The following is a 24,107-nucleotide window of genomic DNA, read 5'->3' as shown; positions in this document are numbered from 1 at the left end:
AAATAAAAACACATTTATAATACGAAAATAACTTTAAATCTTAAAGTAATCTAAAATATTTATAGAACTTAGTATTTAATTGAATATAATTTTATTTTTTAATTTTTTTATGAGTTATGGGCTTTTTTTAAGGTGTATAACAATTATGCAGCATATGAGTTACATCCCAAATGAATCTAATATTATATTCACTATGTTCTATAATTTTTATATATTTTTTATATATATTAAAAAAATAAATTTTTTATTATTAACTTTTCAATTATACTGTAGAACTAATATTCAAATTCTTTAAAATAGTTATAATTTTTTAATAAAAATAAGAGAGAGATTAGACAACCTATAGATGACATGTCAGATGATCAAACTCAAACTTATAATGTGGTGTGACGACCTATTGACGGGGTGTTTTGCTAAAGGAAAGACCTGCAAGAAGAAGGGCCAACTTGTCTAATGGAAACAAGGCTGAGTAGGCCTGATAAGAAAAGGGCTGAATGTCCAGGATGCTCGCAGGACTAGTAGAACCCAGATGCTCATCAAGCCATGCCCGGTGTTTAGAAAAGTTTGGATACTTAGAAGCTTGTAAAGCAATAAGGAATCCAAAAGGAAAGAGATCTGGTCAAATAGTCCAGAAGGGAAAGAAGTAGAGAGGCCTCGGATCAGATTCTAAAAAAAGTGATGTAGGAGAAGACTGTTTTTGGGATCTGGAGACTTCTAGATAAACTTTACTTGAAATAATTTTTACCTAACAAAATGTACCTGATGTAGAGTGTCTCAGACTGCAAGATGGAAGAGGAAAAGACCATTGAGGAGAACTTAGATGTTTTCGGGTTTGATTCAATAAAAAAATCAATAAACTGAGATGGGTTCAATGGGGAGTAAATACATGAAATGAGAGTTAATGAACTAGATTTAGAGTTCATACAAATTAAGATTTCTTGAGAGAACAAAAATGGTGAATTCACTGAATTAAGAAATATTTTCAAATTTACGTTGTGTCCAATCTATATCGAAGTGGGTCTTAATTTAAAAAGACTGATCAAATGACAAATATGTGGCTCGAGAAACTCAAATACTTTATATATTATCCGTATTGTTAAAAAAAAAATCTATTAAGATAATATTATATATAATTGAGAATTAATAATGTGGCAATTGCATATTACTTTTTGATGCGAAATAAAATGAAAAATAAAGATTAAAAGCAACAAAGAAAATTTCTATTAGATTCAAGTTATATGATTTTAAATTTAAATTAAATTTAATAAGAAATACAGTTATTTTAATTTCAATTTTATATATGAATGAATTTAACAAGTTAAACTTTATAAATAATTAATTTAAAAGATAGTATATGATTTTTGCATAAACTATGTAAAAACTATATATATATATATACAAAATAAAATTAAAAAAAAAAAAATCAAAGTGAGTGGACCAATGCAGAGGACGACTGTAATTTTGACCAATGCTTAAATTGCAAGCTACCAGGGAATGCACTTGAAGCCCAATGATGAAGAAGAAAAGAAGAAGCTTTTTATTACATCTAAGCACGTAAATTATTTGGTCGACCATATTACTGTACACTGCTCATTTTTGTCTTTTTTTAAAGTGATTTTTCTTTATTCAAAGTAATTTCTCACTGTTCTATTTATTAAAAAATAAAAAAAGTTTGTTAGATCGTCTTCAATTTTTGTTAAAACGGTGGCTAACAAATCGTAGCTTTTAAACTTGAAAGCAAACACTCTTTTTGCTGCAGGATTATGGCAGTATTAATTCTAGATACAACGAAATTTGAATATTTCATACAATGATTTTTACAATTTTTTTTTAAGAATTTTTTTATTGAGAATGGAAATGAAAAGAAAGAAAAGGAAAGAATTAAAATTTTCATGAACTTTATCGTTTATGTATATGAATAATGGCAGTTTTTAAACTTTTGCTTGGCACCTGATAAATAAATTGTGAAATTATATGCTTTTTAATATAAATCAGGATTTAGTTACTTGTAATTATAAAAAAATTATTATTTAATCTCTTTAATATAAAAAAATTTATTAATTAATATTTTAATTTTAAAAAATAAATTAAAACGTTACTATATTTTAAAAAATTTACTTGTTAATTTTTTCGTTAAAGAAATTTAAAAAATCTTTAATATATAAGGATTAATTAATAAATTTTTTAAAAATTTAAAGAATTAATTAATAAATTTTTTAAAATTATAAAAAATAAATAATAAAATAATTAATAGCAAAATTAATGAAATAATTAATTAATAGATTTTTTAAACATTCAATCGAGCGGATTAATAGCAAAAATATGATTTTAAAAAATTCTATTTAAAAAATTTTGGCTGGGGCTATTTTGAGCCCAAATTCAACTTTTTTGACTAATTTGTACTAAAAATAAGCTAAATTCTACCATTTTCAGTAAATATAAGGGTGAAAATGAATATTTTCTCTTTTGTTTTTCCCTTTTTTTTGTTACTGGGCCGCTCTGGCCCGGCCGGCGTCTGTAGCGTCTTGATGGAATTGATTGTCGTTTAGCCATCGTTAAAAACCATGAAACCGTTCAAATATGAAAAATCAACCGGGCGTTGTAATTGAGAGCCATAAAATGTCAAATTCGCTCTCAGTTCTCCATAATCATCTAACTCAGTAAGCTCCTTCTCTGTTTCTATGGAAATTCTATGTCCGCAGTGCTCTTTTTTACTGAAAATTTTCTCTTCTAATTCAGGTTATCGGATGCCATACTGGACCTTCTCTCCACAGTAAACTACACACCTCGAGAAGGCTCCAATGTCTCTACCAAATCCATGCTTGAATCTCTTCTCTCTAGCCAAAACTTTAAGCCTAACCCTGAAATCACTGAAACCCAATTCCACAATTCAATCAAGGACTTCGCTTTAGCTTGTGCCTTACTGTCCTCCTCTCAGACTTCGACCCATGAATTGCTTTTGTGGATACCCAATGAACTCTCGGTCATGGCTACCGAGGGATTTAAGGAATTTTCGAGGATGTATTTCGGGAGTGTTTGTGGGAGTAGAAATGAGAAGAGAGTTTGTGAATTGTTGGGTTTGGATTGTGGTTTGTTGAGTGAAGAGAAGAGGTTGGTGGTGGTGTTGATGCCTGAGGTTTTGCCTGAGTTGAAAGGGAGTATTAAGGAGAGTTGTATTGATAAGGGCACTGATGGGGATGAGGTTTCTGCTGCCTCAGCTCGGGCTCCGGTTGGATTTGCCATTGTGGCTGCCTGTCAGTGTAGATGGTTTGTTAGTCAGGTTTGAAAGATATGGGATTTTTTTTTTCCGTTTGATATTTTGTGCTTTGGGTGTGTATTTAATTGGTGTTCTTGATAAGCCTGATTCAGTTCTTATTTTTTGGTAGGTTGATTATCCACATTTGGGAAAAGTGTCTAATTTGGTGATTCCTTGTGGGTTGACTGCTCTTGATCACTGGTCACCGGAGGTGAAAGTATGTGTTTTGCTTCAATGCAATCTCTTCTTACTGTACATAATTGCTTGTCTTTAGTTGTTTTAATTACTTTTATAATTGATATAGATTGTTAGCTGTTTGATATCATGCGCATGTTCTATATTTTGGTTTTCAGTCCAAGTGCCTACCACGTGGATTTCTTTTGCCTGATTTGATGTTAACATTATTCTTTATTGATGCGTTGAGGATTCTATTTAGCTGTAGAGTGACTGCTCTACATCTGCTTGATTGAATGAGAACGTACATGTGTACAAAGGATTGGATGGGGACAATGAATTGGAGGGGAAGTAGATTTTGTCTCTGGTTAAAAGCACGATGTGTTTTCCCAAGCCATTTCAAAATATTTCTCTTCCCGTAGTTGCTATTACAATCAAGCTGTAAAATCCTCCCTTCAACTGTATTGGGATTTATGAGAAAGTATGACATTGAGGGGATGTAGAACTATTAAAAAAATATTTTAGTAGTATGGTTGGGAAATGCTCTTTTTATCCTTGATTTTTCAGGGACAGGGCATGATTAGCTTCATACATCTTGCAAAAAATTTGAATGCTGCTGAGTTCGGTGTTTATGAGGATGTGATTCTTGATGCATGCTGCCAGAATATTGCTTCTGCTGATGAGATATGGTATCAAGTAGTTGAGATGTCGGTACTTCTTGTGACATGTATCCAGCAAAGCAATCCTCGTAGTCCATGGTATGCATCTTCTCCACTTGATTTTTTCCTGCTTTTTTTTTTAATGGTTAGATTTTTCCAACAATTAACTTGTGAATTACCATCTATCATTGTATCTAAAAGCTGCGAAGGTACGAGTTCTGAAGAAACATGGATGATATAATGATGGATAGTTATATTTTCGCAGGAAGGTTGCAGATAAGGTTAGGGCATGAATTAAATTCGGACTATGGTTTAAATAATAAGAAATAGATATTAGATTGCAAAAGGAGGAGATGCATATTATTATTCCTTGCTCGAATTTGTGGAGCAGGCTTGTTTTGCTTGCTCTTTTTTCTTAGTCTTGATTTTTCTTTTTAAATGTTTCATATGTAATTTACCAGGTTCCTCTATTATTACTGGGTGGATTTTGCAGTTTTGGCCAATATGTAGTTGTGATAAAATTAGATAATTGTAGTTGTTTGGCTCAGTTGTTTAAATTTAACTTTCCATGTTAAGTTTGTTGGAATAGGGGGGTGCACCTTGTTAGTTGCTATAGTGATTCCTACTGATATGATAAGCTATACTTCTGTTTTTAGCTTGCTTACTGTTTTTCCAAGTACATCACATTTGCATCATGCAGCCATGTTGCTTGTTCATAATTCCTTCTGTTTACCCTTTATGTAGGTTTGAGAGGATGCTCAATGAGATGTTAAGTCACTTGGAACGCCAACCAAGAAATAAGGATCGCCGCGTTGCATGGCTTACATTTATAGAACCACTTCTCCATTCTGTTGGTCTTGTGTTATTAGCTCATTTTAGGCGGATTTTTCCTCTTTTCTTTCAGTGGATGCATGCTGATGACGATGAAACTGTTCTACTGGTAAGAATTGTTGCATGTCTTGAACTTCTTATTTATTAACCATTGATTGAAAATTTAGTATGTATTGTATGCTTTTTAATGTTCGTCTCAGATAAATATTCCATAGTCATTGCTTGAGCTCTTAGATGAACTCTGGTTCTTTTTGTCTACTCTATGTTGCTTTGATTCCTCTTTGTGGGCTTTTGTTCAGCACTGTGTACCATTGAATTAGTTTGTTTACTTTTGATGCAGAATTGTTTGAAAATTTCATGACCATTGCTTTAAGGATGTATGGTAATACCAATTTTGCCCTTGGTGCAGGTTCTTAAAAGGGTCCAAACGATTATAAGGCTAACATGGATAAGGAGCACACCTTATGTTGAAAGGTAACCTATTACTGTTTTACCTAATCCTAGGCGGCATTTGAAAATCTTGGCTTTCATACTGTTGTTGTAAAATTCAGAAGCATAATAATTTACAGGATTATTTTGGAATGGCCTGTGCTTTACTTAATCTACTTCAAAAACTAAATTTTGTTTTAGTCCGCTAAGCCTTTCTGTTGGACCATTTGCAGTCACTTTAGCGAAGGTAACAAGTTATTTTCCTTGATGTTTCTTCTAACAAACCTCAGTACTTTTAAGATTCAATGGATAGATCCCATAATCACATACCAGAAGTTTTTTCTTTTTCTTCTTCCACTTCAGTTTGTGGCTAATTTTTGCCTTGAGCATATGATAACCTGGGCTTCTGTTCAAAACTGAATCTCAAGTCTAAGCATATAATTTTCTATGAAATTAAGCTACTTCCAGGTTTCAATTTCATTCTTCACATCATTACTTCAGATTGGTGGATGAACTCGTTGTGCTATACAAGGAAGCGGCATTGAAAAAAGCTCGAGAAGAAATTAGAAAACATGTTCTTGAGATCCTGGTCTTGCTCCATCAGTAAGGACCACTTTATTTCTTCCCTACTTCTGTACACAGTTTAATTTACCCTTTGATTTATCTTTATCTATTTATTTATTTTTTCCTTTGTAATTCCAAGCTGCAAGGGCCTGCAATTTGAAGCAACCTGGGAAAAGCACAGGGATGATCCAAATTTGACAACCCTTAGTTCCTCATTGAGGGAAATATATTGTGAATAATGTTGCTGGCCATGCAGAACTGTTGCAGAGTTATCGCTTAAAGTGCATCTGCTTGTTCAATATCGTGTTACTCAATTTTGAAGGGGGAAAAAAGTAGACAAGATTGAATATTTTCTCTTGTTTTTCCATGATGTTCAATCCTGTCTAATCCCACAAAACCTTAGTAAGCAGTGTTTTGTATCTTGTTCCTCAATTACAGTTTTTTTAACTAAATTCAGCACATATTTTAAAATTATTACTAACCTTTGCTCTATATGGTCATTTTTATCCATCCATGAAATTATTTTTCTCACCTTGTTCGTTGGTCCGTTCATCGAAGGGCAAAGGGCTTTGTTTAGCAATTTCTATTGTACCAGGAAATGAATCAGGTCAGCTAGAATTGCTCCATTTCAAGGCCAAAATAACTGATGACCCTCTTGGATTTATGCACTTACTGAATGCTAGCACTCATTTTTGCCTGTTGCATGGTGTGACATGTGACCTCCAGCACCAACTAGTTGTGAGCTTGGACCTGAGTCCCTCATAGCTTGCTGGTCCATATCACCCCACCCCCATTGGAAATGTTCTGGGTATTATAGCTCAAAACAATAGCATTGCTCAATAAAATCTTCATGAATCGACTATTTACCTAGATTGGAGTGTTGAATATGTAACTTTCCTAGATTTAACTATATACACTTATCGTTGGATTCAGTTCAGAAGTGCAAATATTCCTTTTTGGTTTATTACAAAGTTACAGGAACCAATGAGTTAAAAAAAATTATTGGTACTGAAGTCGTCTTTAGGAGTTAAAACAATTATATCAAAAAAATTACAGGAGATGTATGTTTTTTTAGAAAACCTGCACACACCTCTAAGTGTTAAGCATTTCTAATAATAATCTTGTGACTTGAAATTTTGTGCTCCTTGACAAATGCCACCACCAATTTGCGGCTTGTAGGAATGAACTTCACCAACTTTGAAGGGATTTTGCCTGTATGCATAGGCATCTTCTCAGTCACCTACAGCAAGTAATTACAGGATATTTGGGAACATTCCAGCTGAGATCGACAATCTTGTTAAACTTCCGAGACTCGAATTGCAGGATTACCAACTTTCAGGTAACATCAACCCTGCAACTGGAAAGCTCCAAAAGCTAGTGTATTTGCGGTTACAACTAAACAATTTCTTTGGTTAAATCCCTTATTCTTTTGGCAACTTGAAGCTGTTAAACCTCTCAGATTTTACACAGATATATAAGGGATTTACCTTTTTAGAGACTTATATTGATAAGGGAAATATATAGACTACATATAATAGCAAAATGATTCTTCATATGCTGAATATATATATATATATATATAATGCTATTCAACTGAAAGTAGTGAGGGATATTCTTTCGAGTTCTAGAGTGGTGATGAATGTAGGTATTCTTGTTACAGGCTGAAGGAACTCCAGTTAGTTGACAAATTGGATTTTGCATGGGAAGAACCAATCATAGTCAGAACCTCCTATTCATTTCACTACTGAGATTGCCCGGTTCAATCCTTTATATTTTCAGTGTTTTTTTACATGGCTGAATCTTGTAGCAAAGTGTTCTTCTTACCTAAAGTTGAGGCATGCAAGTGTGTGGACAATGGATTCAGTGTATCTCGATTCTCGACCACTTTCAACTTCTTTTGCTTCATAAAACCACTGAGATAATTGGCTACGGGAAACGATAAAACAAGCGAAAACGGCATCCAGCCGTGAGTACCCATGGCCGGCTGTCTGGACTGGTTTCGAGCCAAGATCACTAGTTTCAAATCGAGTATCAAACTGAAGAGTTTGCACTCCGGTATAATTTGATCAAATCTAGTGATTTAAATTCTTTTTATTTTCTCTTTCTGGATCGGACATCAAATGATTTACAAGTCTTAAATATCACGAACTTAGATGAATAGCAACAACAGATCTATGTAGCCAATCCCAACTAGCTTGGGATGCAATATCTGCCAGGAATAGCAATGGCATGCAAGCAGTTTTAAATTGAAACCCAGAGCTGTGATTTAACAATGAAAAGGAAATGTCAAAAAATATATTGCACATTATATGAATGATAATTGTGATTAACTCAATCAAACCAATCATATCAATATCTATATACACAAAATACTCGAGCAGAACCCAAGTAGTCCAGATAGACGCTGAGCTGATATTACAGAGAAACTTTAAAACTACTTATGCATGAATGACAAATCAAGGTTCTAACAAAAGAACCTGATCATTTTGGTGCATACAAGATCTCCATCGGATGATGATCGAGAAAATAACACATCGGATTAGGAAGCTTAAAAATGCGCTGTCCTGAAAAGGGGCCTGTAAATACATCCATCTGGCTGCTAATTACACCTGAGACACGAAAGCCCTTTTTCTGCATTATCATTCTTCGTCTCAAAATATATTCACGACTATCCATTTCCATGTCATCATTCAATCTGCAAGAATGATAATAATCTTAATCAACTTACAAGTATGGTGTTCTTGCCCAAATATGCAGAGCAGGAAATGGTATTAAAAATGGATACATAGCAAGCAATAGAAAGGCAGTCATTAAAACAAAAATGATTGTGTTTTATGGGTTTTTCCAGACTTTGGGATTTGGGTATAGGGGATGATATGAACCTGGTGATGAGAACAAGGAAAAGACAACCAAGAATTATCTCTAATCAATTATTAATTAGAAAGTGTAATAGAGAAAAATAGAGAACTTATACGAATAGGAAAACAATGTAGATCCTAGAATAATATCAAAACTTTAATCTTCATACATTAGAAGGCTCAAAGCCTTGAACCCTAAATATATATATATATATGTTTGAGAAGAAACAACTTTCAAATGCCCTTTTCTTGGCTGCATTACCTAGTCATATCAAAAGAAGAAATTAATATGATATAGCCAACCATATGTGAAAGCCCAAACAATGGATCTTTTGGAACAGCATAATCATGCGAGGAGCCGACAACCAAAGAAAATTGCCAAAGATCATGATAATATCTAAAGAAATATTCCATTCTTCAATTATGGTATTGCTCATTTTCAATGGCTTGCAAATAAAAAAAACTATTGAAAAATTTTCTATGTTGCTAATTAGAAAACCATTGCCGAAGCACAAACTCACTATAGATTCTTTACGTTTCAACTATATTTTAGCCCCATCACTGCATGTAGCAAATATCAGCTAGATCAAACCCCTAGTATTTTGCCATAGCCCTATTATTACAATATCCAAATTGCCAATAAAGAAATCATGCACTAGATGGAGAGAGAGAGGCACAGGGAAAGAATACCTCATAATCACTGAATACCAATTTCTGTATCCTGCAGAAATAAGGTGCTCTATGGTGGCATTTTGTAGCGTCTCTGGCTTTCTTGATAACAAAATGAAAGACCACCCTTTAGCTTGAAGTTCTGTATATAATCTTAGAAAAATCATTTCCTTCAAATGTTTTGCTTCTTCAAAGCAATACTTACAGCCATACTGATTTAGTCTGTATCAAACAGCAAGAGGATTATTTTTTTCTTCATCTAAAAAAGATCAGTCAGATAATAATAGGAATACAACAGTAAAGTAAGTCCAAATAAAGCTATACATATATATATAGAAAATGTTCCTGTCATCTACAATATTATTTAACATTTGCAGAGTAAATGTTCTCCCCAAAAAAGCATTGACAACTGTCATTGAGTTTATGATTATTAATTACTATTTAAAGAAAGACATAGGCCTTCCAGCCAAGGATGAGCTAACTTGAACAGTCACTTTTGAAGCAAAACATAAAAGTTGAGAAACTGCTTTGGTGATTGAATATGTTAAACACATTAACAACTTTGCTATAAGATGAGAGTGAAATAAACAGCCAGGCATTATTATGAAGGTAATAAGGAAATTACCGGTTCATCAAGGGATGGTCGTATTGAGGATTTGAAGGAAGAATGTCATCTATGTCCATCAATACCACATCTAGACCATCATCTAATGGAACAAAACTGTCAAAGTATTTCTCAACCAATTGCATAGTACTGTTTAATTCTCTCTCATATTGACCTCCTTTGATGTGCTCAATAGCAAGACTCCTGCAAATTGAAGGGAAATCCTCCAGTCCCAAGTTGTTGAACTCTGCATGCAGAGCAAAAATCTTGCAGTAATTGTAATCATCATTTGGTTTTTGAATCTCAATAACACCTTTACTTCTATTCTCACAGGTTTGCAACATTACTGTTAAAGCAATCAGCAGAGTGATGAATAGAACTCCAACAGTTACAAGAGCACCAATGAAGATTGTTGCAGCAAAAGAAGTCATGTAGAACCCTGACTCTATCACATAATGGCTTCCCACCTCTGCAATAAAGGACCAGATTATAATTCCTAGTATAAGATTTCTTACAGAAAATCTGAGAAGAGATACTCTGATCTTATGACTTGACGCAGTAAAAGTACAATTAAGATGGCCACAGTATCCCGTCGAGTTATATTACATACAAGTAGACCAAAGTTCAATTAATCGGCCAGAATCAATCTATAATTTTTTCAGCAACAAGTCTGGCAGTTGAAATATAATAAAGAAACTTGTGATCACAACTGCATGATGGTGTACTTCACTATAATATTTTCAAGTTTCCAATCTAAGTTTCATAAAATCTGTCCACTAGCTACGCATCAGCAATTTGATAGCTTCAGAATTAATAAGGTGTCCTTACCAGATCCTCCTCTACTTGAGAGACTCCGAGCAGAGAACTCCCTCTCCATTTGATGTGCATAAGCTGACATTGTATTGATCTAACCAGAAATTACCAGCTCAAGTAATATGGTGCAAATAAAAATCTCCAGTCCCCTTCCGAAACGATAGATGGATCACCTAAAAGGGCAAAAAGTAAAATTCACCAGTAAATAACCCACAATTTAGCCATACCAGCTCAAGTAATATGGTGCAAATAAAAATCTCTAGTCCCCTTCCAAATTGATAGATGGCTCAAAGAACAAAAATTAAATTCACTAACACAATTTCTGCAATTTAGCCATGTCACCTTTCACATAAAACAAAACCAAGGCAAAACCTTGTAATGAGATTGAAATTCAAAACTTGTATTAAATTTCAAAACTTTCAAGCTGACGCATCAGCCCTATCGCAGCTACTAGTACTGCATTTTCTCACTTATTTTACGATCAAATTCATTCAAACACACAAGAAAGGGGGTAAGTCACCATTATGTTCTTAAACACTCTTCAGCGATTAATTTTCCAAGATCTGCATATTCCAGTTCTCGACAACAGCTAAAGTTGACATAAAAAGTTACTCATTAAAGCCTACTCCTTAGTTCTGCTTCTGCTGACCAACCCAACGTCCAACAAGATCCAAATCTAGCTAGCCCGCAAAGAATTCGATCAGCTTTCACAATCTATTATCAACAGATCAGCCAATCATCCACCAAGTATAAAAAAGCGAAAGAGTATCCACAAATCTCGCAATGATCAATCCATTTATACCGTTAAAATTATGCAAATCAGTTCAGAGAATCAACCCAGATTGATTAACAAACCCAAGGAAAAAAAAAGTTAAAAAACTAAGCAGGGAGACCAACTCAACAGAAAAGGGCATTGACGAAACGAAAAGAGACTGAAATTCGCATATTAAAAAGCTGCAAAACTCAGTCGGAAAAAATAAACAGAAAAAGATAACCAATCAGCACTGAACAAGATGAAATTTTTACCATTATCGAGGCTCCCGGAGATAGAGAAAGAAACAGTACCTGAGTGAGACATGAAAGAGATCATAATATCAGGAATTGGGTAAGAGAGAAACACACAAAAGAGCACTGCAATGCCAGGAGACAACTAACTCTCCATCAACTTTTTGTTGTCTTTTTCTGGAGGAAATTTCTCGTTTCTTTTCGAAGAAGATAATAAAAAGAAAATGAAAGAGACACCCGATATTTTGGTGAAGTTGTGGGTTTGTGGACCTGTACCGGGTTCCTTAATCGACGATGTCTGAAGCAGACACCATCTTCATCTACGATTGCTATGGCGGGGCGGACGCCAGAGCCAGCCAGCTTATTTCAATGATAGCTGACAAGTGCCTACACAGGAATTTTCATACATTTTCTAAACCAGCATTATTGGGTTTAGGTTTCTCTTTAAAGAAAAAATATTTATTTAATGGGTAAATTACCATCAAGTCCTCATATTTATTAAAATGAATTATTTAGTACTTACTTTTTTTAAAACATTTTTAGTACTTACTTTTTAAAATTCAATTAAAAATCTCAATTTTTTTCATTTTTTTAAAAATACTTTTAATTCTTCTATAAAAAGTCATTTTTTTATTTTTTAAAGAATATATAAATAGATATTGGAGAGGCTTAATTTTAAAAATAAAATTAAATAGTTTAATTTTATCAATAGTTTAAAAATAAAATTCTTAGCTAGATTTCAAATTTTCTTACTATTAAATCTCAATAGCAAAACAATTAAAATAACAATTAAATCTAAAACGTAAATGGGCTACATGGGCCCAATTGTGTAAGCCAAATCCAGTAGAACAGCCCAAAGATTCCATAGCGTCAAATTAGGTTCTCATCGGAGAAGAGCGAGGAAGTGAATAGACCGGGAAGCACCAACACTCCACACTTGAGCTTCGGCTCTAGTCTGTACTCTTCTGCTCTGCTCTTTTGCTTGTTCATGGAGTTTACGGCTGCTGCTTCTTCTTTGTCTTCTAGGGTTTTAAATAGCACTACCCAGTTCTCATGTTTTACAGCACCCAGACTTCAAAAATCAAGCTTTTATATTCCTTCTAATTCTTCACTTCATTTCTCTGCACCATTTTTTGGCGGAGATTTCTCTTGCAGATGCACTATCAAAGACACCGTTACTTCTATCCCTAAGGTCTATATCAACTCCATTTCCCCGCAGTTCTTCCTTTTTTTCCCTTAGTATTTGTTTAGTTTAAATATTTGATCGGTGATTTTCTGTTTTGATGATGAAGATGGCTACGCATGATTTTGAACTTTCGAATTTGACGGCGCTGTCGCCTTTGGACGGTCGGTATTGGGGTAAAGTGAAGGACTTGTCGCCTTACTTGAGTGAATACGGGCTAATTTATTTTCGGGTTCTGGTTGAGGTACTTTTTCCCCACGAATTTTAATGGTTATTTAGCTTGATTTTGTTTGGTGTGTAATTTATTTCTATCAGAAAGGAAGTGCCTTGATAATCTAAAGTAAGCTTGTTATGAAATTTAGTATTTTCTCATGCACATGATTTTGGGGGTGTGGCGAATTAAAAAGATACCAACTCTGTACTTCATTTGGGATAATGATCGTCTTGGGAGCTTCCATTTAAGATTGGTATTGCGAAGTCTTGAATCTTGTTGTTGGGTATCACAATTCATAGCTAGAACTTTAAGTGTTTAAAGTACAATAGCCTATTGGCTTGAATCAATTCATAGTATGATAGTAAGTTCTTGATAAAGGTTGTCAGCTATTGTACGGTGAGGTGCATAATGTCCCTGGTTGAATGGGATTGTGAAAGAACAGTTTTTTTTGGTTAAGCAAGATATTTTATTCCAAACCAAAGTAAAAACAAGATGCCACAAGATACAACTATCCAACCGTAACAACTCCTCAAAATACCCTGTACATAAAGCGATACATTAGATAAGACTCGATTCAGTTATAAGGGGTTGTTTATCAGTTAACAGCATTTCTCTCTATCTAAATGAAATAAACTGCAGTGTCGAAAGCCATTCTCCTACACACAGACAATTATGTTTCAACACCATTTAGGCATGGTTGGCAAATAGAGTTATCGATAATTCTCTATCTCATCAATCTTGTTTTAACAACTAACTCGTTTATCAAAGCTAACTATGTAATAAAACTATACCTTGGAACAACAAACTTACCGAAATCAATCGACACCGGTTCATCTTATTATTTGGCTCCCTTATTGCCTTCCAAGCACTAGCAATAGAGAACTTACCTGAGGGAGTTGGCTTTCATAAAATGGCACTGACCTGGTTATCAATAATTCTGTAGTTCCTCACCTCCTCCCAAGCTGCCTCAATAACCATGTTACTAGGATCAGGTTGCCTCTGATCTCCTTGCCTCCATAAAGAATAGTTTTTTATTCCACAGTGAATGGATAATAATTATTAATTATTTATAGGCTTTCCAATGAAAGTTATATTCTTTGACTAATTGAGAGTGAGCTGACAAATGACAATTAGTTCAAATTTGATAACTAGAGGCTTTCCTGGTACATAAATATCTGCAGCAAAATGTCTAAAGGGACAGCTACATGTCATGGGTATGAGCTGTTCTGTATACTGTGGGCTCCAGCCAATTGGTTTACATAAATTATGTGATGACTTAAGTTTTTCAAGTAATGGAACCGTAGTTGGTTTTAGAACTGGTGGTCATCAGGAATCTTCTTTGAATTTTATGTTGTCGTATGATGGCCTTTTCCATTTGCTGAGAGTTCTTAATTCTGTTGTTCTAATATCCTTTGATGCCTTTCTTCACCCCCCTCCCCACAAAAAAAGAAAAAAAGGGGAAAAAAAAAAGAAGAGAAAAGTTTAGTGTTACAATCTGAATCCATTCTTTCAGGTTAAATGGTTGCTGAAACTATCACAAATTCCTGAAGTCTCTGAGGTTCCCAATTTTAGTGAAGAAGCTCAAATTTATTTGCAAGGATTGATCGATGGGTTTAACATGGATGACGCCCTGGAGGTTAAAAATATTGAGAAAGTGACAAACCATGATGTAAAAGCAGTGGAATACTTTTTGAAAAGGAAATGCCAATCACATCCAGAGATTGCTAAGGTTGAACTATTACAGTAGTTGCTTTATACAGTGGAAGTAATTGCTTCTATCCATCTGGTTATGATGTCATCCACAATTATAGAATTGCTGTTACAATTTTAATGGTTGCATTAAAAATATCTTTCTTTATCTCCTATACTGCAGGTGCTTGAATTTTTCCATTTTGCTTGCACTTCTGAGGATATCAACAATCTGGCCCATGCATTAATGCTTAAAGAATAAATGAACGAGGTCATCTTTCCTGTAATGGATGAATTGATCACAGAAATTTGCAACATGGCTGAAGATAATGCTTCCACTCCAATGCTTTCCCGCACTCATGGACAGGTAAAATAGCTATCCTTGGATGGGATGATTATTGAACTGTAGTTTTGCCATTAGCCAATAAGGCTTTTTATGAACTAACTTTAGGAAAGACATCAGACACATTGTTGAGACAAAACTTATCCTAAGGTGTTGATCCATATCTTGATTTTATCTTTTTAAATATATTTCTTTTCTTTTTTGTCAAAATTGTTGGTTTATATATTTACAGCCAGCTTTTAATTTAGTATTGATTTGACATAGCTCTAGTCATAGATGTTTGACTTCATTATTCTTTATTCTATTATAGCCAGCTTCTCCTACAACTTTGGGAAAGGAAATGGCAGTTTTTTCTGCCAGGTTAAATGAACAAAGGCATGAAATTTCTCAAGTTAAGATAAAGGGGAAGTTTGCTGGTGCAGTTGGAAATTACAATGCACACCTTGTTGCATACCCTGGTGTCAATTGGCCTCTAATTGCCAAAGAATTTGTGGAATCTCTGGGATTGTGTTTTAATCCCTATGTCACTCAGGTACATCATTTGAGCTTAGTCTTCTTAATAAGATCTTAGTAGAGTTGGTTTTTATCTCATAGAGTCTAAATGATGCAGTCAGCAGGCTGATAATTTCATTTTAATGCATCAATACATGCTTATTTACTGGTTCAACTGTTCTCAATGTATTGATGCTTAATATGCTGCTGAGGAATCTTTTCACAAATTTTTCAATCTAAATGCAACTACTTATGTGGAACTTCAACAATGAGTGGCAGATGATACCTGAGGTTTGATAACCACTCATGCAAGCTGCTGCTTATTCTTCTTCTTTCCTTATTTTCTTCTCCACAACTTTGGTTCATGTTCTTAATGATGCCTGAATGATTGATTTTTGATGTTGCCATTATCAAAATAAATAATACCGTTATTTGTTACTATGACTATTTATTCATATGCTTTTTGCAGATTGAACCACATGATTATATGGCAAGACTTTTTCATGCCATTATGATATTTAACACTGCATTAATTGATTTTGATAGAGATATATGGGGCTATATATCCTTAGCATACTTTAAGCAGGTAGGTGTTCTGGTGTGAGATGTACACCATTAAAACAGTTACATATTTATATCTCGCTGGAGAAGTGACTATTTCACAATTTGAAGCAGATAACTAAGGCTGGTGAAATTGGGTCCTCAACAATGCCTCACAAAGTAAATCCTATTGATTTTGAAAATAGTGAAGGTAATCTTGGTAAAGCCAATGGAGGTTTATCTCATCTCAGTGAGAAGTTACCTATTTCTCGTTGGCAAGTAAGACATAATTCTTTTACTTAACCTTTTCTTTTGTGTCCATCTCTGCTAATTCTATTCTTCAAGTTGTTATTTCTAGTTTTTATGGGTGTATGTGACATTCTAAAATTTTTTAGAGTTGTGTTGAAAGCCTAATTGTAGGAAGCTGCTGCCCGTACTGTATGTTAACATAGTTTACAAAGTTCAGAAGTGAGCAAGTGTTTTTTGCTTATTAAATCCACAATTTTTTTTCTCTTCCTGCATCAGTTGGGTCTTAAGGGTTTCGGTATCTGCTGTATTTTTATGTACCCAATACATGGATGATAGGCATTGGCTATTTACAAATTATTTGTTTTTCTGTACAACTTTATTTTATTTTATTTTTACATGTATTCTACACTTTCAGCGTGACTTGACTGACTCAACTGTTTTGAGGAATATGGGTGAGGGCTTGGGACATTCTCTTCTTGCCTACAAAAGTGCATTGCAGGGAATAAGGAAGCTTCAGGTATGTGATGCTTCTTATTTCCTAGGGTATGGATAGAAAGCAGTTACTTCTCTGCTACATATATGCAGAAGAATTCAGGAATAAATGTTAAATCAAATGTTTTGTGTAGGCATTGATTGGTATGTATCTTATGTGTGTGTTCTATTTAGGTAAATGAAAGTCGCTTGAGTGAAGACCATGGGAAGTACTTGCTGAACCAATACAGACAGTATGTACCTTATAATCTTTTGATTGCTTTATCTTCTTTGTAAGTAAGTAATTATTTCTTGATTTTGTCAGATGAATACGCTTTGAATGCCGAAGCTTGAACATTTGCGCATCCAACACTAAAAATTTTCGTGCTTCCTTTTTCCAGATGTTTGCCATGCATATTTATTCTCGACTAATTTTGTATAGGTTATGCGTCGATATGGCGTTCCTGAGCCTTATGAGAAGCTAAAAGAGTTAACCAGGGGAAGAGCTGTTACTAAAGAAAGTATAAGAGAATTCATTGAAGGCTTGGCATTGCCAAAAGAAACAAAATCCTACCTTTTGCAGTTGACACCCCATACCTATGTTGGAGCAGCTATTGAATTGGGTAAATCTGTGAATGCCACTATGAATTTAGTAAATGGGGTGAGAGCTTTATAACCTGATGGCTGAAAGTTTCCAAAGATAATAACCACATTGTATGATGGCCAGGTAGAAAAGGATGCTAGATTTCTTGCATAAAGGAAGTTTTTTTGCCATTGAAAAGGGGATTATTATCTCGTTATATGCAACCCCACTGAGAACTATTAACCTCTCATATATTGTCTTGGTCCTGTAAGGGAGTAATTGAGGGAGTTTTACCTTTCAACCCTTCCTAATAGCATCTAGGACTCAAACTGGTCGTTTCTCGTTGCAGCACCTAGATTCTTGCTGTTGTATTAAACAGCGACCCTCAGGAGAACGAGGGCTGAAATTTTGTAAATGATAGTTTATCCTCTTGAGCTTATATTCAATTCTTTGATTCAATTTTCAGTATCCTTTAGTGTCTGAAGCAAGTAGGGATGGAACATGATATCATCTCATTCTGGTAAAGTGTTTCACTTTCCAGATTATTAGGTGTTGAACAGATTTTAAATTACTGGTAATTTGGTTACAAATACATGCCTATTGAAATTAACTGTAAAGATGCAATTACGTCAGTGAAATGGGAAATGCGACTGTCAGATTGAACCAGAGAAACTTCATATGCAGTTTTATTTTTTTTTTTCTTTTTTTTTTTTAAATATAAAAATGAGATCGAATTAAGCTCTGCACCTACCTACTGGTGCCAATTTCTATGAAGCGTGGAGATGCGAGCTTTGTGCTGAGTGATTATATATATGTCTATCAATTCGTAACGCATACCAAAAGGACAAACCAACAAAAACCATTCTCATCGTATATGGACTTTAATATAATACAAACTTTATGAATATATATACTGGTATTTTGGGATTCACATAAACCAGTAAAAGTATGGGAAGTTTGCTTTGCCTGGCTACCATATCCCTGGAATGAGAGCAGAGCCACAAATATTTGAGCGATGGTAATTAGCCTCATCCAGTTGCCTACTTGATCATTCCATCTTTTGAGCACCATCCACGTGGCATTACACAGTTAACTGCATATCTAGTCTCCGACACTTCATTCCAAGTTTCCTTGCCCAACCAAAAAACATTAGCAGACTAAAACCGCTACCCACTAGCAAGGGCCAAGCTTTCAAGTAAATAACCAGCTGAACTAAACATGGAGACTGGCATAGCTTGCTGTGCTCGTGGGGCTTTGTTCCCTGGTGTTTCTTCTCAGCACTCTAAAGTTCTAGCTTCTCCATCCTCCTCCATCTCCCGGGTATGTCAATTATTTCAATTATTTAACGCCTGGTAATCTTATTTATTTATTTATTTATTTTTGGTTCATGGAAACAAAGAGTGACATGTTGAGCTGGAGGCCCATCAAGTTACTGAGCCAACTGCCTATGCCTGTTCTGTTTTCATGTCAAGCTTGCAAGATATAAATGATGACCATACAGTATTAGACAATTAGAACTTGCATGTTTAAGAAGAGAGGAGCTTGACAGAATATGATGTTACAATTTCAAATTTGGATGGTCTGGAGAATTTATGCTGAACTTGAAAATGGATATCTAAAATGCTTGGCAGAGTCTGAAATCAAGCTCTCTGTTCGGGGAATCATTGCGGTTAGTGCCAAGATCATCCCTCAAAGTTTCAAAGACAAAGAATGCTTCCCTAGTGACCAGATGCGAGATTGGTGAAAGCTTGGTGAGTTAGATTCTCGTATGTTTCTTTCATTGGTTGTATTTAGTTATAAACTGAATGACTTTATATTATAAGGTTTCCGTGGTTGTAGGAAGAGTTCCTGACAAAGGCAACCCCAGATAAGGGACTTGCTAGGTTGCTGGTGTGCATGGGGGAGGCATTGAGAACCATCGCATTCAAGGTCAGGACGGCTTCTTGTGGAGGAACAGCATGTGTCAATTCCTTTGGAGACGAGCAGCTCGCTGTTGATATGCTTGCGAACCAGCTCCTTTTCGAGGTTAGTTCAAAGAAATGATCTAAACTTTGTTTTTTTCACTTCTTGCTTAATCTGTGTTCGACTAATTGCCAAATCGAGTTCTAATGTCAATTCCTAACTGAGAAAGCAGAATAGGCCCTTGAGCTTTTTCGGTGAATAATGTTTAATGTGTTGAATCCATGATTAAAATCTGACTCACTCTTAACTCTTTCCATTTAAAATTCTTTCACAATCAATTTAGATTCAGAGTTTCACCGACATTATTAGGTGTACCAAAATCTGAAACTTAGAGTTCATGACTTCATGTATGAGTAAGCAATTTCTCCTGAATGCTTCTGCATGCACTCCTTAATTACTTTCAGAATCTGCATTGGAATGTGGAACTAATGGTCTTAGATTTGACGTGTAGGCCTTGACTTACTCACACTTTTGCAAATATGCTTGCTCTGAAGAAGTTCCTGAACTGCAAGACATGGGAGGCCCAGCTGAAGGTCTTGATGTTCTACAATTTGTTTCAGATTCTGGTTTTGATATCAGCAAACAATAAGCTTCTAGACCTCTAAGAGGGAAACAATACTAATGTGATTCTTGCAATATGAACAGGTGGATTTAGTGTTGCTTTTGATCCACTTGATGGCTCCAGTATTGTAGACACAAATTTCTCTGTGGGCACCATCTTTGGAGTGTGGCCAGGAGATAAACTAACTGGAGTGACAGGAAGAGATCAAGTTGCAGCAGCAATGGGGGTTTACGGTCCAAGAACTACATATGTTCTTGCTCTTAAAGATTACCCTGGAACCCACGAGTTTCTTCTTCTAGACGAAGGTGTGGCTTCAACACTATCATTCTAACATTCAACTTTTGACGTTAGAAAATTTCTGTTACTGTCATGATCATCCCAAATTTTTCATGAATGTGAGATCTTGCTGGTAACAAAGCAGTTTGTCCCTTTTAAAAGACACTAAACTGGGGTTACTATGAGAAATATGGGATACTTGCATCTATTTCTCACTACTACAAAAATGAGTCTAAGGCAACGGCCGAAAATTATTGCCTTATATATTTAAATTGTAACCATAACCCAACAATAATAGTTTGTAATCTGCTGCATCTGCTTTGGTTGCTTATTTTTTCATAATGAATAAAAAGTGCAGTGAAAAGTATAATTTTATTAAATATAAAATAATCATTTATTAAAATATATTACTATATACAGTGAAAAATTTTTTTTGTAATAATTTTAAACTGATGCTAAATTATTGCGTTAGTGGTATTAAAACAATAATTTTATAACCGTTACTAAGATATTGTTGTATAAACCCTAAAATAGTAGTGTCTATCCTTCCATAATGGTTACAATATGCATTTTCCAGGAAAATGGCAACATGTCAAGGAGACTACAGAAGTTGGTGAAGGAAAACTATTCTCTCCTGGAAATTTGAGAGCCACATCTGACAACCCTGACTATGCAAAGGTTTCTTATATAATGTTTCCTATTCTATTGGATGGAGGAGATTTTGTATTGTTTTTCATTTTTGTTACACTGTAAATCTATCTGATTTATAATGTCATTTTTTTTATCATCCAACAGTTGATCAACTTCTATGTGAAAGAAAAATACACCTTGAGATACACAGGAGGAATGGTTCCAGATGTTAATCAGGTAATTACAACTTTCCTGCGTAATAAATTTCCAAATTTTTGGCATGTTCTTGGTGTGGCTTTAAGCATGAAAGGATTTCGGACGTCTTTGTCCTCAGATTATTGTAAAAGAGAAGGGTATCTTCACCAATGTTATCTCAACATCTTCCAAAGCCAAGTTAAGATTATTATTTGAGGTAGCTCCTCTGGGATTTCTGGTTGAGAAAGCTGGAGGCTACAGTAGTGATGGCTTTCAGTCTGTGCTAGACAAAGAGATAAAAAATCTCGACGAAAGAACTCAAGTTGCTTATGGATCTAAGAATGAGATCATCCGGTTCGAAGAAACTTTGTATGGGAAATCAAGACTCAAAGCTGGTGGAGTTCCTGCTGGAGCTGCTGCCTGAACTAGCTTCTCATGCAAAATTTTTTCTTTCTTTGAACGAAGTAATCTTGTATACAATCTTTATAAGTAGCGCCTGAAACATTTGTATCCGAGACTTCGAGAGTTAAATGGTTGAACTTGTGTTGAAATTAGAAGGAAAGAAAGCAGGAATGTACGAATGAATATTTGGAAGAGTTGGCGGTTCAACCTGGTGCATGAAAAGCATATTTACTCATTGCATTTTATATTTTAGTGGGTAAAATATTTTTTAATTTCATTAAATAAACAGAGACTTATTTGGATTCATTAAGATAAAATTGCACATATGCTTTAAACTTTTTTAAAGAAAAAATTTCAGATAATTAAGCCCTCAATTTTTCACATTTCCCACCAATTATATCATATGAACACAATATGCAAATGCAGAAAAATTTTCGAACTGAAATTTAAGTTTAGATTAATTTAACATAATTTAAATTGCAATAACAAAAAAACTTTATATAAAAGACACTCATAATTAATGAATTAGACCAGACAGGCTATAAAAATGATTAATAAATATTAGTAATATTTGAAAGAAAAAAAAAATCTGCTTATGCCCATTCTCTGTATAATATTGGGTAAACTGTGTCACTAGTGCATGCTCCAATATAAAGCAGCCACCTTTCAAGTTTCAAGTATCCTTTCCTCTTTAGAGCTCCTCCCATCTCCTTTCAACTTGCAACACCCAGAAATTAGAATAATTCTAGCTTGATTCATCTCTTTTGATCCTCACTATCTTGTTCAATTCTCCTTTTGAAGAAACCAGTAAAGAAGCTATTTCCCCTGCTTTCTCCTCTTGGTCATATTTTTACTCTGCCTCTTTTTCACAGTTCCAAGTGTTACAATTTCTTGGCTAGAAATTATCAATTTCGAGATTATTTCCCATCTGGGTTTTGCTTCTTTCAATCTCAAGTCTCATTTCTGGGTGTAAAAATTCAGAATTCCATCTCCTCTTTTCGAGATTCTGTTGGATTCATACGAGGTGGGTTTTTTTTTTAGATTCCAAGTTTTTTGCTGCTAAGAAGAAAAAAAAAAAAAGGAGATTCTTGATCCTCTGTATGTGATTCTGAAAACTCCATAGAAAATTAACTACCTCCATCTTTGCATATACTGTTTCTTTCTCTTTCCCTATCCTTCAATATGAATTTTTAAGTATTCACAGCCATGGAAACTCTATATCCATCTTTGTACATGTCCAATTCCAATTGGTTTACACAAAGCACAGAGTGGACAAGGGAGGAGAACAAAAAATTTGAGAGGGCTTTAGCAATATATGATGAGCATGAGCCTGACAGATGGATAAAAGTGGCAGCCATGATCCCAGGGAAGACGGTTTTCGATGTGATCAAGCAATATAAAGATCTTGAAGAAGATGTTTGTGACATAGAAGCAGGGAAGGTAGCCATTCCTGGTTACCTTAGCTCAGCTTTCACTTTAGATTGCTTTGAAAATCGCCATTGTGATGCTTATAGAAAGAGGCCTTTGGCTACTAAAAATGGTGATCATGAGAGGAAGAAAGGTGTGCCATGGACTGAAGATGAGCACAGGTAAAATTTATATTAAAACAAGTTTTTGCAGATTTTCTTGTTCCAAATATGAATTTTCAAGTTTTGGGTAATTGATTTTTATGTGTTGTTGATCTTGTTTTCTACACTGATTGATGATGATGAATTGCAGGAGGTTTCTTCTGGGGCTTCTAAAGCATGGAAAAGGTGATTGGAGAAATATTTCCAGGAATTTTGTAGTCTCTAAGACTCCAACTCAAGTTGCAAGCCATGCACAGAAGTATTTTATAAGGCAGCAGCTTTCTGGAGTGAAAGATAAGAGAAGGCCAAGTATCCATGACATCACAACCGTTAATCTCACTGATAATTCTTCATCAGACGGTAATAAACCACCCTCACTAGATCAGAGTAATGCCCTTTTATCACAAGACCAATCTGCTATGTTGATTGATTGGAACCAATCAAAGCATGGATCATTTATGGTGTTTGATTCAACTCATGGCAACTTCTTTGTGTCATCTCCCAGTGAGATTGCTTCCACTAGCTTTAAACTTCAGGAGCAAAATCTTTATGCTGGTGCTCATATCAACCCACATAACTTGGTTTTCCAGAGACATCAAATTCATGGATGAACAAGGCTTGTCTTTGTGTTCAGATGAATCTGAAGCTCTGAACTGAATGATAGTGTTTTTGCTGTGGTTTCTGTGTGGTTTTGTTAAATGGGTAGTTGTGGAAGTCATTGTTTTTGAACATAAACAGAGATTCTAAATCATATGATTTCTGAAATTTGTATGCCCAGATGAAGGAATTGAAATGTAAGACTCTTGAATGTGCAATCTTAGCATGTATTGCATAAAGTTCCATGCCTATTGACTTATTTATCAGATTCTAAGACAAGTTTTTATCA

The 24,107-nt window shown here is 34.7% G+C and overlaps 4 protein-coding genes and 1 pseudogene across 10 annotated transcripts; 4 read left to right on the top strand and 1 right to left on the bottom strand.

Moving 5' to 3' along the window:
- The first annotated feature begins 2,503 nt into the window (after positions 1 to 2,503).
- Positions 2,504 to 6,413, top strand: LOC110624457 (uncharacterized protein At2g39910). Of its 2 annotated transcripts, none has more exons than XM_021769615.2 (8): positions 2,504 to 2,660; positions 2,740 to 3,280; positions 3,387 to 3,473; positions 4,094 to 4,188; positions 4,834 to 5,029; positions 5,330 to 5,394; positions 5,851 to 5,952; positions 6,053 to 6,413. In XM_021769615.2, the coding sequence occupies exons 1-8, from the start codon at positions 2,581 to 2,583 to the stop codon at positions 6,150 to 6,152; spliced, it is 1,266 nt and encodes a 421-aa protein (XP_021625307.1). In that variant the 5' UTR covers positions 2,504 to 2,580; the 3' UTR covers positions 6,153 to 6,413. The 2 variants fall into 2 exon arrangements, with proteins under 2 accessions (XP_021625307.1, XP_021625304.1); XM_021769612.2 differs by having other exon boundaries at positions 3,998 to 4,188.
- A 1,762-nt stretch (positions 6,414 to 8,175) lies between these two features.
- On the bottom strand, positions 8,176 to 12,279 carry LOC110624458 (uncharacterized protein At2g39920). Of its 5 annotated transcripts, XM_021769618.2 has the most exons (7): positions 12,139 to 12,258; positions 11,884 to 11,922; positions 11,470 to 11,571; positions 10,873 to 11,030; positions 10,066 to 10,513; positions 9,462 to 9,662; positions 8,176 to 8,608 (listed from the first exon to the last, which is right to left on the bottom strand). In XM_021769618.2, the coding sequence occupies exons 4-7, from the start codon at positions 10,940 to 10,942 to the stop codon at positions 8,395 to 8,397; spliced, it is 933 nt and encodes a 310-aa protein (XP_021625310.1). In that variant the 5' UTR covers positions 10,943 to 11,030; positions 11,470 to 11,571; positions 11,884 to 11,922; positions 12,139 to 12,258; the 3' UTR covers positions 8,176 to 8,394. The 5 variants fall into 5 exon arrangements, with proteins under 5 accessions (XP_021625310.1, XP_043816846.1, XP_021625309.1 ...); XM_043960911.1 differs by having other exon boundaries at positions 11,884 to 12,274; XM_021769617.2 differs by lacking the exon at positions 11,884 to 11,922 and having other exon boundaries at positions 11,923 to 12,274.
- A 459-nt stretch (positions 12,280 to 12,738) lies between these two features.
- On the top strand, positions 12,739 to 18,094 carry LOC110624737 (annotated as a pseudogene). Its single transcript, XR_006352278.1, has 10 exons — positions 12,739 to 13,054; positions 13,155 to 13,289; positions 14,773 to 14,988; positions 15,133 to 15,315; positions 15,602 to 15,823; positions 16,253 to 16,369; positions 16,459 to 16,602; positions 16,988 to 17,089; positions 17,239 to 17,297; positions 17,486 to 18,094. The product of XR_006352278.1 is annotated as an adenylosuccinate lyase-like (transcript).
- Positions 18,095 to 18,676: 582 nt separating this feature from the next.
- On the top strand, positions 18,677 to 21,860 carry LOC110624738 (sedoheptulose-1,7-bisphosphatase, chloroplastic). The gene is made up of 8 exons (XM_021770011.2): positions 18,677 to 18,946; positions 19,258 to 19,377; positions 19,466 to 19,651; positions 20,040 to 20,121; positions 20,234 to 20,455; positions 21,004 to 21,104; positions 21,222 to 21,293; positions 21,391 to 21,860. Exons 1-8 carry the CDS (start codon positions 18,845 to 18,847, stop codon positions 21,673 to 21,675), a joined length of 1,170 nt encoding a protein of 389 aa, XP_021625703.1. The 5' UTR covers positions 18,677 to 18,844; the 3' UTR covers positions 21,676 to 21,860.
- Positions 21,861 to 22,013: 153 nt separating this feature from the next.
- On the top strand, positions 22,014 to 24,107 carry LOC110624050 (transcription factor DIVARICATA). Its single transcript, XM_021769110.2, has 2 exons — positions 22,014 to 23,242; positions 23,373 to 24,107. Exons 1-2 carry the CDS (start codon positions 22,860 to 22,862, stop codon positions 23,830 to 23,832), a joined length of 843 nt encoding a protein of 280 aa, XP_021624802.1. The 5' UTR covers positions 22,014 to 22,859; the 3' UTR covers positions 23,833 to 24,107.

The sequence above is a fragment of the Manihot esculenta genome, chromosome 10, assembly GCF_001659605.2.
Source record: "Manihot esculenta cultivar AM560-2 chromosome 10, M.esculenta_v8, whole genome shotgun sequence".
NCBI lineage: Eukaryota > Viridiplantae > Streptophyta > Magnoliopsida > Malpighiales > Euphorbiaceae > Manihot > Manihot esculenta.
Note: the sequence above shows the minus strand (reverse complement) of the source record. Positions and strands in the feature narration are given on the sequence as shown.

What these genes read in the sequence shown, in the direction of transcription:
- LOC110624050 (XM_021769110.2), top strand. Translation starts at nt 22,860, where the DNA reads ATGGAAACTCTATATCCATCTTTGTACATGTCCAATTCCAATTGGTTT. An exon ending in TGGACTGAAGATGAGCACAG is followed by an intron (nt 23,243 to 23,372) that starts GTAAAATTTATA and finishes GATGAATTGCAG; the next exon opens with GAGGTTTCTTCTGGGGCTTC.
- LOC110624457 (XM_021769612.2), top strand. Translation starts at nt 2,581, where the DNA reads ATGAAAAATCAACCGGGCGTTGTAATTGAGAGCCATAAAATGTCAAAT. An exon ending in ACTGGTCACCGGAGGTGAAA is followed by an intron (nt 3,474 to 3,997) that starts GTATGTGTTTTG and finishes TTGATTTTTCAG; the next exon opens with GGACAGGGCATGATTAGCTT. An exon ending in ACGATGAAACTGTTCTACTG is followed by an intron (nt 5,030 to 5,329) that starts GTAAGAATTGTT and finishes CCCTTGGTGCAG; the next exon opens with GTTCTTAAAAGGGTCCAAAC.
- LOC110624458 (XM_021769616.2), bottom strand. Translation starts at nt 10,942, where the DNA reads ATGTCAGCTTATGCACATCAAATGGAGAGGGAGTTCTCTGCTCGGAGT. An exon ending in CTCAAGTAGAGGAGGATCTG is followed by an intron (nt 10,514 to 10,872) that starts GTAAGGACACCT and finishes CCTTTATTGCAG; the next exon opens with AGGTGGGAAGCCATTATGTG. An exon ending in GACCATCCCTTGATGAACCG is followed by an intron (nt 9,663 to 10,065) that starts GTAATTTCCTTA and finishes TGTTTGATACAG; the next exon opens with ACTAAATCAGTATGGCTGTA.
- LOC110624738 (XM_021770011.2), top strand. Translation starts at nt 18,845, where the DNA reads ATGGAGACTGGCATAGCTTGCTGTGCTCGTGGGGCTTTGTTCCCTGGT. An exon ending in GCGAGATTGGTGAAAGCTTG is followed by an intron (nt 19,378 to 19,465) that starts GTGAGTTAGATT and finishes CCGTGGTTGTAG; the next exon opens with GAAGAGTTCCTGACAAAGGC. An exon ending in GTTTCTTCTTCTAGACGAAG is followed by an intron (nt 20,456 to 21,003) that starts GTGTGGCTTCAA and finishes TGCATTTTCCAG; the next exon opens with GAAAATGGCAACATGTCAAG.